At 52.2% G+C, this 12,052-nt stretch overlaps 1 protein-coding gene across 1 annotated transcript; it reads left to right on the top strand.

Annotated features, from left to right (window-relative positions):
• The first annotated feature begins 2,157 nt into the window (after positions 1-2,157).
• On the top strand, positions 2,158-9,863 carry LOC124966642 (izumo sperm-egg fusion protein 1-like). The gene is made up of 12 exons (XM_047528138.1): positions 2,158-2,419; positions 3,336-3,643; positions 3,978-4,052; positions 4,593-4,679; positions 4,941-4,961; positions 5,257-5,337; positions 5,516-5,616; positions 5,853-6,006; positions 6,234-6,465; positions 6,727-7,315; positions 7,425-8,607; positions 9,684-9,863. Exons 2-10 carry the CDS (start codon positions 3,409-3,411, stop codon positions 6,881-6,883), a joined length of 1,143 nt encoding a protein of 380 aa, XP_047384094.1. The 5' UTR covers positions 2,158-2,419; positions 3,336-3,408; the 3' UTR covers positions 6,884-7,315; positions 7,425-8,607; positions 9,684-9,863.
• The last annotated feature ends 2,189 nt before the right edge of the window (positions 9,864-12,052 follow it).

The following is a 12,052-nucleotide window of genomic DNA, read 5'->3' as shown; positions in this document are numbered from 1 at the left end:
GTGTAAATCTCTAGGAGTTGTCCCCTCTAGGGAGGGCCACAGTGAGAACCTCCATAGATGCTGTGGACCTGTCTGTGGAGTCCTCTGACAGGAGAGTGGGGGCAATAGAGGAGTCCATTGTTGGAGTATATGTCCTTGTCAAGGGATGGGATGATCAAGAGAAGGCATGGTAGAAAGGTGTCACCTAGGTAATGCACATTCTTGGGTCTAGGTAGTGGAAGACTCTTTGTTTAAGGGTTATTACATTTAAGGACTGTTTTTGGCTGCCCTTCAGAACAGGGAACCCTGTCTTCTAGAGTCCACTCTACTGGTCTTTCCTAGAAGAGGGGTTACTTCTGCCCTGGGTGCTCAGAACACTAAAGGAACTCATGGTTGATCTAGAGCAAGCACTCATTAACTCTTCTTCACAGTTTCTGGAGTAATTCTTGTAGCGGGGGGGGGGGGGTTCTAGGTAGGGCCAGGTTTAATGTTTTTGAAGAACCCTGTAGGAACTGAGGGACAGGATCCAAATTCTACATAATTACGGCAAAGAACATGATGAAGGAACTACCAGAACCTCAACATCCCACCAATGCAAGAAAGATCAACATTTTGGAGACTGCCTCTAGTGAGCCAGTGTCTTTTTTGAGTGTGTACTGGGAATTGAACATAGTACCTGGGGTGACTCATGCTAGGTGTGAATCAGCATCTTTCTCTGCTCACAGGTCTGGAAATACTAGGTCAGTTGTGAGCAGGACAAAACCTCTAACCCCTTTTGCCTGGAGGAAACTTTCAAAATAGTTTTTCTTTTATTTCTTGTTCTTTTTTTTCCTCCTGGAGAATGCACTCTAAAACATGGGAGAGGGGAGAGGAATAGCTATTGGGGAAGTGTGGCAAATACTACAGCAGAACCTTCTAGCAATCCAGGGAGACTTATTTGTAAGCAAAATTTCTAAACACAAGATCTGCTTCTATTGTCTCTGGAATTAGTTCAAGGAAGTGTTCTAGTCTCTAGCTGGGTTTTGAGTAGCTGGAATTTGATATCTGGATCCAGTAAGTCTGCAGAAAGCCAGGGGATATGTGTTCCTTGTCAACCATTGACTGTCCCTGAAATCACAGAAGCACTAAATCTGCCTTTGTGCAGGTCTGGGATGAAAGGATCCAGAGATACCCAGACCCCAATTGAATGTCAAAGCCCAGGGTCTGGTCAAAGAGTTTGAGACTTTTTTTAAAAATGATTTCTTTTGAGTTGTCTGTCGATGGACTTTTATTTCTTTATTTAAATGAATCTCACACATGCTAGGCAAGAGCTTTATCACTGAGCCAAAAACACAGCCCAAATATGAGACCCACTGACTCATTCCAGGAGCCCTGGTTGCTTTGGGCATGATGAAAAGGTTTCTCAGACACAGTCACATCTAATCATTCCCGCTCCAGCCTCTGTTCTGGTCAGGGTTTCAGGGTAGCATTCCCAATGCCTCTGCCACAGGGAGGAGGAATTAAAACTCCACATTCCCAATCCTTGTCTCTGCAGCTTTCTTGGCAGTTTGTGTTTGTAGGTGTGTGTGTGAAACAATGGAGGGAAAATGGGAGATTGGAGAATGTCATTACTCATTTTATTTGAGGTTATGCTCCCTCAGATCTGGCAGTCCTTGGCTGTTGAAATTGCATGAGTTTTCCCTGAATTGTGAAGGAAAGAGGAGAGCTTTCGGAATTCCAAGGGTCGCAGCGCTCCTTACTTTTCTCTAGCACTCCCATCCCACTGAGACCTGGGCGTTCATCCCTCATAACCTGGGAGGAGAATGTGGAATTAAAATGGGAGCGTATCATTATTAAACTTCAATTCCCATAACGCTTGGGGCGCCTGACACGGTGGAGGAAAAGACGCCAGAGCCTTCGGGGAGTGGAAGTCCTAGATTAGAAACCGCCCCAGCCCGCGTCCTTGAGGCTGGCAGAGGCACCCAGCCAGATCTAGGTCCCCAGGGCCAAGGAAGGGAGGACGCTGAGGGCCAGAACCCCGCTCCTGGGCTCTGAAAGCCAGAGCCCACGGAGGACCTCCCTCCGTGGATGCTGGAATAAAGGTGTGTAAAGGTCACCGCCCCTGTGACGTCACGAAAAAGTAGGCGGGTCCCCATTTGTTGCGGTCCAATCAGAAGTGGAGTTGAGGTTCTGGGCGGGGCCAAATAAAACCCCAGGAAGTACTTTTCCGGAATCGGGATCTCCAAAGGGGACGTGACAGTCCCCTTGTAGCAAGGGGACTCCCGTGACGCATGTCCCCTTCGAAAAGCTCTCGACTTCACGCAGCCAAAGTGTCCCTCACAACACCCAAGTTACAGTCGTGGGGAAATATTAAGGCGGAAGGACGCGGCACCGGGTTCCTCAGAGTCTGAACTGGGATCCTGAGCGAATCCTAGGTTTGGGGGACAAGTCAAGGAGCAAGGTCGGAGAGCGGCTAGTTAGGGTGCCTCGCGCTTAGGGCGCATTCGGGGCTCCGTTTCCTGAGAAGGTGCACCCGAAAAGAAGAGGTCTTAGTTTTGGGCAAGGGTGGACAAGGTGCCCATGGGACAGGAGGATGGCTGGGAGTCTTGCTTAAAGGTGTGGGGTCCCCAGGTTAAGGGATGTGGAGTGGACTTTGGAGGGAGTTGTGAGAACATGGTGGGGAGTTGTGGCGCATTGAAGAGTTCATCTGAGCTGGGCACTGAGTGTTCAGCTTGGGATGTTACAGGGGTTGGGGGTTTGAGGGTGTTTGAGGGTTGATGCACTTGAGGTTTGGCGTTCAGGATCACTTTAATTTAAGGCGGGGAGCTGTGGATCCCATGGGCGGGAGCCTGGAGAATCTACCAAGTTTAGGTCTGATTGGGTCCTGATGTGGGGAATGTTTTAAGTGTTTGTTGATCTCACTGGGCATGATCATATATATACCTCTGCAATCCCAGCAGCCTGGGTAGCTGAGTCAGGTGAATTGCTAGTTTAAAACCAGCCTCAACAACTTAGTGAGGGCTTAAGAAGCTTAGCAATACCCTGTCTCCAAAAACAAACAAACAAACAAACAAACAAACAAAAAAAAAAAAAAACAATAAAAGGGCTGGGGTGTGTCTCAGTGGTTAAATACCCTTGGGTTCAATACCCGGTACCAAAAAAATACATTAAAGAGTTTCACTGATCTCTGAGGGTGCAATGAAGACCCTCAGTTTGGGGTCCTGTGGATCGGGGCTAAGTTATGCAATTCTGACGCATTTGATGAAGGATACAAATCTTTGCACTTTGGAGGTTTCCTGAAGATCTGTTCTCATGGGGGAGATTGCAGATGTGAGTTTCTGGAACCCTAAGATGGTCTTTGGCTTCTCTCTGTATAGTGACATCTACTCTGTTGAGCGTGGAAGGACCCTCCTGGTGTTTTCTCTGCTACTCAGCAGTGCTCTGGCCTCAATGGGGTGGTGTTTTGCCCTCCCATTGGCTGCACTGGCCTGCTTCCTGCTTCCTGCAGGTTGCTGTGTCACATGTGTGCCGTCGGTGATGGCAGCCGTAAAGTCCTTGGAGAAGGATTATTTGCCTGGACACCTGGAAGCCAAACAACACGAAAAAGTGATGGATATGGTACACAATACTTTGAAAGATTTCCAGGACCAGCCGTTTATCCAGGGTTCCTATGTAGGAATCATAGGTGAGGGCAGGGCAGAGAGGGCTCATTCATCTTTGGTGCTTCCAAAAGGGTTTGTGTCCAGGATTTCTAGGAGCCTAGTGGTGAAAGGGGTTCCCCTGATCTGTGGAATGGAGGGATGCAGGTTCCAGGCCCTCACAGAGCTAGAAAACACTGCTTTCCCACTCCCTATCTAGCAATTCTCTGTAAGAAAACAACTCCCAGAGGGAAACAGAATAGTGAGTTCCTTTACTAGGTCTGTCCTTGCACTGTGTTCTCATGGGCATGGTAGATGTTATGAGGTATTAAGTACTGAGAGGGAGCAAGGTGGAATCTGGTGTTCTGTATCCACCCACAGATAAGAGCTCATTAGAAGAGGTGGCTCAGAATTTGCTGAAGGAGCTGAAACGCATCACAGACAGCAGTGTAAAAGGTGAACACACTGAAGGGTGGGGGTCCTGAATCCCTCAGGGCAGCCATTGCTGCCAGTGATGCCTCTCTGCTGGTGTCATGCATGACACTGTGCCAGACTGCCTAGGTTCCAGGCTGGCTTTGCCACTTCCTACCCACATGGCCTTGAGCACGAAACTGGGCAGTTTCCTCAGCTCTGCACAGGACAGCATCACAGTGCCCTCCTCCCTCCGCTGTTGGAAGATTGGAAGGATTGACACCTGTGCCTGGCTCAGCCCAGTGCCTGGCACTGTGTGAAGTACTTATTTCTGTGTCCTTTCCTGAGAAGGCAGCAAGTGGAATGCCAGCCCCTCCAGGTGGCACATGCCCCTCAGCCCCTGGTGCTCAGGAGGGCTAAGGCAGAGGATCAGTTGGAACCAAGAGTCCAGACTAGCTTGAGCAAGAGCTAGTTGCCATTTCAATTGAAAAAAGAAAGAAATGCCAGTCTCCAAAGCTTAAGAGCCCATTCAGAAGCCCACACCTAGGGGAGGAGAAAACTAAGCACTGCTCTGCTTCCTCCCAGGGGAGGAATTTGTGACAGAGCTCAACAGCACATTGATCAAGGAGAAGGAAGATTTTGCCCAGCACGCTGGTCATTTCCAGAAGGAGGGTGAGGGAAGATGGGAGCCCTGGGCCCTGCCTACCCTATTCACCTTCCACCACCTGAGTCCCTCTCTCCAGCTCCTGCATCTCCAAATCCAGGCCTTTGACTTCCTCAGTCCCCTCCCCCTGATGACCCCCCAGGGGGACTTTCCTCAGGCCCTGCCCCTGGGAACACAAGAACCCACACCTCGGCTCTCCCCTGCCCCTCTCCCACCCTCCTTCATTTAAAAGTCTTATTTTTTCCTCTCTTTTCTTCTTTCCGAGGCAGCTTATTGTCCCAACAAATGTGGTGAGTGCAGGCAGCAGAAGATTTTTCTTCTACCCTCATCTGTGGCCAATGATAACCACCTCTCCCCCTCCCTCTTTTTGGATGTACCTGAGAGGTTCCTGGGTCTCCCGCCATTTTCTCAGGCTTGGATTCTGTGGGTAGCAGGTGTATTCCATTTGGACTCTTTACTGACCTTGGAGGGCTGATCTCCCAGGGATTTAGCCCTATAGACCCCCAACCCTTCAGCCTTTGCCTTGCCCTCTCTTTCAGACTCACCTCTTTGTGGGTGAATACAGCCTTGACCTTGCCCCTCTAGGTGTCATGTTTCAGAGTCTGATATGGTGCCAGCACTGTGACAAGAAGGTTCATACTTGTCGGAAGCCCATAAACTGCGGGGGTGAGTGTGAGACCCGGCCGTAGGGGTTGGTGGGAGAGGGTTGGACCCAGAGGAGGGACAGTCCAGAGAGCCAAGAATGCAGACAATCAGGGAAGGGCCTGGCTCAGACCAAGCTGAGACTGCCTGGGGAGGGTAGTGAGCCCAGAGGAAGCATCTCACAGTCATGCCCTGTCCTCAGAGCACCATGTGGAGACCCACGAATCGGAAGACATGATCTTGGACTGTCTGCTCGATTGGCACCGTATTTCTGAAGGCCTCACGGATTACAAATTTTACAGGGTGGGGCCCTCCAACTCCTCTATCCCCTAAACCACAAGTCACTCCCACTGGTATGAGCCCCTGACCCATAGGCTATTTGGCGAGGTCACTCCTGACTCCCAGATATCCCAAGCCCTTTTCCATGATACCCTGGATTCCCCTCCCTCTGCACTGATGCCCCAGGATCTTCTCAGCCCTGTATTTCCCCAATTCCTGAAATCCCCAGGCCTCTGTGATACTCTTGAGCTTGGGTTTAGGTTTGGGCGAACCATTCTGAGACCTTGCTGTACAAGGGGAAGGAACCCGTCCTGACCAAGCAAGGGGTGACTGAAGCGGATGAAGGCAAATATCGCTGTGAGCTGGACACGGTGATGTCAGGCCCATCCACCATCATTTCATATCATGTCACAGGTCAGTACTGGGGTGATAAGAGAAGCATGGTATTACGGACACTGGGTATTAGCAGCAAGTACAAGGGTGGAGTTCTGTCTTGGCATGGAGGACTTGCTTCTTGCCTGTGTTGTGGTCACTGGTGGCAGGGATTGGGCTCTCTGGGAAGTTTCTGCTAGAGGCCTGGGTACTAGGGAGGGCACTCCTTTACCCTCTGTTGTGACTGCTGATTGGCCCTCCTATATCAGTGCTGCCTCCTAACATCCATGAAGCAAAACATGCAGAACACCTTGAAAGGGAGCATGAAGAGACCTCATTTGATGTGCACTCAGAAAGCCCCACCTCAGAGAGTGCAGTGTCAGCGCGCCTGGAGCCCATCACGTCCCTTCAGCCTTCCCAGGCCCAGAGTATGCTGCAAGGCCGCCTCTTTGGGCTGCTGATCTGCTTCTTTATACTGCTGGTAGCAGCCCTTCTTCTCAGGTGATTCACCAGGGAGGAAGGCGGGACTTGCAGGGAGAGGTGGGGATTCCTGTTGCCCAATGCTGGAGCGGCTTGCAGAGCCACTGAGGTTTCCAGAGAGCTGGTGGGGATTACAGCGTGGGTGGGCTTACCTGGAGGGCCAGGTTTGATAGTTGAATAAAGTCAGCTCTGAGAGGCTGAGGGTAGGGGAGTGACTCTCTACTGTTTCCACCTAATATGACTCAATGATTTGCACTCCTCAACCCATTCAATCTCCCCCAGGCTAATTTATTGGAGAAAATCGAAAGAGAAATCACAATCCTCACAGCTCAGCTCTAGAAAGACATCTTCTAAACAGCTCAGCAGTCGGCGTACATCGAAAAAGCCCAGTTTTCAAAATACATCTTCTAAGACATCCAAGACAATGACCTCAAAGTGAAAAAATAATTAAAGATGTGTCTTGTTGTCTAAGTATTTGACTCACTCCTCTGGCCTGATCCATACCTTGGGTTCCTCCGGAGGAGAGGTCAGGAGATGGGCTCCTGCCTCAGGGAGGAGGGAGAAGTCTGGTTGAGGGGAGAGCAGACTGCCATGTAATGCCAGAACCAAGAATCAGGACAGGGCCAGGCCTACCTAGATCTCCTCCCCCAGGACTGGTCTTCTCAGGACACCCCTCCCAGCTCCTCCTGCTGGGTTTCCTCTTGCCTTTTCCTGTCCCCCACACAGTGCTGGGGGCTGGGACAGAGGCAAAGGCTTTACAAGAACAAAGGGATCAGGAACCGACCCAGGACATCAGAGCCAGGCCAGAGCTGCTGCAGGGTAAGAGCCAGGGTCCAGGAGTCCCACTGCAGCCGTCCGTCCTCCTGGGCCTGTGAGTCCAGGGTCCCACCCTCTGCCCAGATGCCCCCCCATCTCCCAGGTGTCCCTCTGCCTCATTCCCCTAACCCAGCCCATTTGACATGTGCATTCACCTTCCCTAGGGCCAGGCTACCTGGTGAAAGGAAGGAGGGCAGAAGCACCCGCCCCCTTTGGAAAGCTGGCTCTCCTGTGTGCCTGTGGCTCCTTCCTGCCACCAAGCACTGGCCATCTGGCCACCCCTGCCTCTGTCATGTGAGTAGCCACCCAACTGGGACAATGCCCCTGCCCCACCTGCCTTCCATCTGTCCCTGTTATGGGCCCAGCCCATGCTTTGTTTCTTGCTGAGGGACCCTGAGAGACTTGGCTGGGGTTCCAGTTGTGAATGGGCAAAGGCGACTGGGGCATGAGAGCAGGAGGTGGATACTGCCTTAATGGGCCCAGTGAGGGGAGAGGTGGGCTCAGGGCGCTGGGATGGGCCTCACAGGGCGGGGCTTTGATTCACCTTCCTTCTTCCCCTCCCTGCTCTCCTCTTGGAAATGGCTTCCGCGGTACTCGACTTTACTTATTTATTTGAACTCTCTCTTTCCTCTGACCTCTACCCACCACCATTCTCGGTTGTCCCTTGGTCCCTGTTTTTTGTGTACTCTGCTCACTTCTCTCTCCTGTCGTCTCTCTCTCTCTGGGTATTTGTGTGCTTCCCTCCTCCTCTGCCCCCATCTCCGTGTCTGCTTGCATTTCTGGGTGACTCTCCTCTGTCTCTATTCACCGGTGACTCCCAGTCTTCATCTTCCGATAAAAGGAGCCCCAGCAGCAAACCGCTGACCCAAACTCTCTCCGCGAGGAACTTCCGCTAGTGGACTCAGTAAAGGCGGTTGTCGCAGCTCTTCCGGGGCTCTGGTACAGGGACCACCCATCCCGTGGAGCTACAGATCTGAAAATTCCTGGGGACGCGCATCGCTGGACCAGCGAGATGCTGCTGAAACTGGCAACCTCCATTGGCGACTGGCACCACCGCGCACCCGGGGTCCTCAGGACTTTAGTTGGACCCGGCGTTGGTGCTAAATGCAAGAGCGTGCAGGCCACCTCGCGCTCCAAGACGTTGGAGCTAGTGACCGAAGTGCGGTAGCAGACCAGACCAAAGCAGCGGCGTGGACCCTTTCCCGATGTACAACGCGGACAGGCAACAACCGGCGTGAGCAGCTGTGAGTGGCGGGCGGAGCACTTACACTGGCTGGACAATTTGGAGCGCCCACTGCTGGGCGCGCCGCCTGGAGCAGGAGTCCTTCCGGGCCGCCGACAACGATGGTGAGTCTGCGCCTGTAACTCTGGGGCAAGACAGGCTGGAGGCCTCGGTACCGCGCAGCCAAGAAGGCGCTGACAGTAGCACTGGACTGACTCGGCCGTGGGCGTGACTCTGGCGGGGCGGGCTCTGAGGCGTGGGCGGGGCCTAGGGGGATCCTGGGGGGTGACTGGTGGAGGATCAGGTGGGCGGAGCTGTGCAGGGACCCAGTCTGGGAGAAGGCGGGGTTCCAGTACTGGGCGGAGCCTGTGGTTGACCAGGTGCTGTAGAGGGGTGCTTGGATTCACGTGGGGCGTGGCCTGGTTGGTGGTGGTGGTTGGAGGTGTCCCAGAGCATCTCTGCACCGGGTCAGGGCCCTTAGGAGGCATTGCAGGCTGCCTTGCAGGAGGCTGAGTGTAGGTGGGCCAAAGCAGTGGTCGCTCCTCAGCGGGGTGTTGGTGGGGTCTGGGAGCGCCGCGAGCCTGTGGGACCCGCAGGAGCCTCGAGCGTTTCGAGGGATTTGGCCGGTGTTTTGGTGGAAATCAGAGTTGGAGAGAACTAGGAAACAGAGGAACAGGCCAGGACAGTGTCCTGGAGGGCTGTGCAGAGCCAGTGGGCGGGGCCTGCGATGCCAGGGCGGGGACTGAGGAACTGAGGAGGCCAGAGCCTGAGGCCTTGGGGCTGGTGAGGTGTGGTGGCCCCTGCGTGTGTGTCTGTGTGGCAGGAGGCAGCTCTGGGAAGTAGGCTGAGGCGGTTCTTGAGGGTCGGGGCCTATGTGTGTGGAGCCCAGGAAGGAGAGGGAGCTGTGCTTCTGGGGGCGAGGCTTGGATTAGTGGCCTTAGGCTGGGATGGTTGCCAAGTGCAGGCACAGGGGAAAGGAAGGAACTAGAGGAAGAGGTGTTTGTAGAGGCCAAGGAAGGTTTTGTTACATGGGGTCTGAAGCAGGGGGCGACCTCAAGGGTGAAATAGCACGTGCCACAGGAAGCCTGGCAGGCGTGCAGCCGTGTGCTCTGAGGGACAGGGCACTCAGGGAGTGTTGGATGAGCTCAGTTGTCTGCCTCCCTGGTCCTTCTGCTCTCAAGCATTCTCACTCTCTCCTCAGGCACGGGCGCCCCCTCGTGGCGGCCACAGAAGAATCGTTCCCAGGCAGCCTCTGGTGGGGCTGCGCTGGCCAGTCCTAGTCCAGGGTCCGGATCAGGGGCCCCCGCTGGATCCGGGGGCAAAGAGCGCTCGGAGAATTTGTCCTTGCGGCACAGCGTGTCAGAACTGAGCCTGCAGGGTCGGAGGAGGCGGCAGCAGGAACGCAGGCAGCAGGCACTTAGCATGGCCCCAGGGGTAGCTGATACTCAGATAGTACCTGCAGACCCCGGGGATTTCGATCAGTTGACTCAGTGCCTCACCAGGCCCCCAGCAATCGCCCCTACTTCCTACTGCTCCAGGGCTATCAGGATGCCCAGGTGAGCGTCGCCTCCTCAACCCATGTAGTCCTATGTCCCACCTGTCATTGGAGAATGATAAACCTACAGCTGTCAGAATTCCTCTGCTTGAGGTCGCCTCAAGTCCTCTGATAGGCAAGAGTGCAGCAAGGTTCCAGAGGAGGAGATAGCATGGCGAGTGCCAGGAGGTGGAGGGGAGTGGCCGACAACATCACACTGGAAGGAAAAATAGGGTTAAGAGAGAGTTGTGTCTTTTCAAGGAGCGTACACTGCAGGGTAAAGACTTGGTGCAAGCATCCATTTCTTTATTATTATTATTATTATTATATTATTATTATATTTTAAAGATGTTGATAGACCTATATTTTTATTCATTTGTTTATATGTGGTGATGATAATGAAACCCAGTGCTTCACACATGCTAGACAAGTGCTTTACCACTGAGTTACAACCACAGCCTGCTGGAGAGAAAAATGGGGCATGGCTCCTTTGGCTGAAAGTTGAGACTGTGCCTTTTCAAAGGAGAGTCCACTGCAGGGAGGAGACCCGGTGCAAACATCCATTTCTTGAGGGAGAGCAATGGGGAACTTGCATCCACTAGGGCAGGGACTCCTTGACTGGTGCCTGGGGTCTTGATCTGGAGAAGCCTGTATTTCCTTGGTGGGGGAGTGGACGCATCCATTTGTAAAAGGTGGTGGTTTTCATTGGATCGATTTGACCATTGTAGATGCAGGCAGGTGTTGCTGACACTTCTGTGCATTTTATGCATTTGGGTGACAATAGGAGAACATGAGTGTTAGGTTTATTTTTAAGTGTAGTTTTTATTTTACTTTGTTATATTATAGTTGTACATATCGAAGGGATTAGTTGGTGCGTATTCATACATGCACACAGTCTTAAGTTTGTTTTAGAAAGGGTGCAGACTGCTTCCATTTTTACACAATGGAGGCAAGAGGACATTTTCAAGAAGGGGTCTTTGGAATGCATCTCTTCAAGGAGTGGATGAAATGGGAAGCTCTCTGAGGCAGGTCTCCTTGATGTTTGGAAGCAGGATTACTAGATGAGCAACTGTGTAAATCTCTAGGAGGTGTCCCCTCTAGGAAGGGCCATAATGAGAACCTCTGTGGATGCTGTGGACCTGACTGTGGAGTCCTCCAACAGGAGAATGGGGGCAATAGAGGAGTCCATTGTTGGAGTATGTGTCCTTGTCAAGGGATGGGGTGATCAAGAGAAGGCAAGGTAGTAAGGGGTCACCTAGTAAATGCACACTCATGGGTGTAGGTAGTGGAAGACTCTTTGTTTAAAGGTTGTTACCTATATTTAAGTCTTCTGCTGCACAGAGCAGAGAACTATCTCTTCTAGAGTCCACTCTCCTGGTCTTTTTTCAAAGAGGTGTTACTTCTGCCCTGGGTGTTCAGAACCCTGAAGGGAATTTTGGTTGATGTAGAGCAAGCACTCATTAATTTCCTTCTGAGTTTCTTTTAAAAGATCATTTTCCATTGGGATATTTAAAGAGAATATTAGTGAAAGGGGAAATATCTGTAAGGCTTCATCTTGAGAGTGGAATAATGAACAGGTGGGGCCGGTGTTGTGGAAATTTAGCAAGGTTTCCTTGGAGAGCGTTATTCTTTGAGGATGACAGAAGGGGAGAGTCCATTTTAGTGGAGTGGAGGATTGATCTTGGAAGTACTAATTTCTGGGGTTGGATGTTAAGGGAGAAGCTACTCTACACCTGGTTTCCTGGCTGTTGGTTTTTCTTCTAGCATCCGCAGAAACAGATCTGCAGGGAATTCCCCCTCTTGACACCTTCAGGATGAGAACAAGCACTTTCCAGGTCTCCTCTGCCAAAGCCTCAGTGGAAATCAGTCTCACACACTTGCGGTTGTCATTGTCTGCCACGAAGACATCTGCAGGTGCTGGCCCAGTGCTGGAAGGGTGGGGTGAGGGACCACGCCTACCTTTAGCAGGCCTTGGACTGGTTCCAGGCACGACATGAAGGCTCATTCTTCACGGTCACCAGCCATGGCATGAAGTG

This window comes from Sciurus carolinensis, chromosome 16, assembly GCF_902686445.1.
Source record: "Sciurus carolinensis chromosome 16, mSciCar1.2, whole genome shotgun sequence".
In the NCBI taxonomy this organism is placed as follows: Eukaryota; Metazoa; Chordata; class Mammalia; order Rodentia; family Sciuridae; genus Sciurus; species Sciurus carolinensis.
The sequence above is the reverse complement of the archived record's forward strand: the minus strand, read 5'-3'. Positions and strand labels throughout refer to the sequence as shown.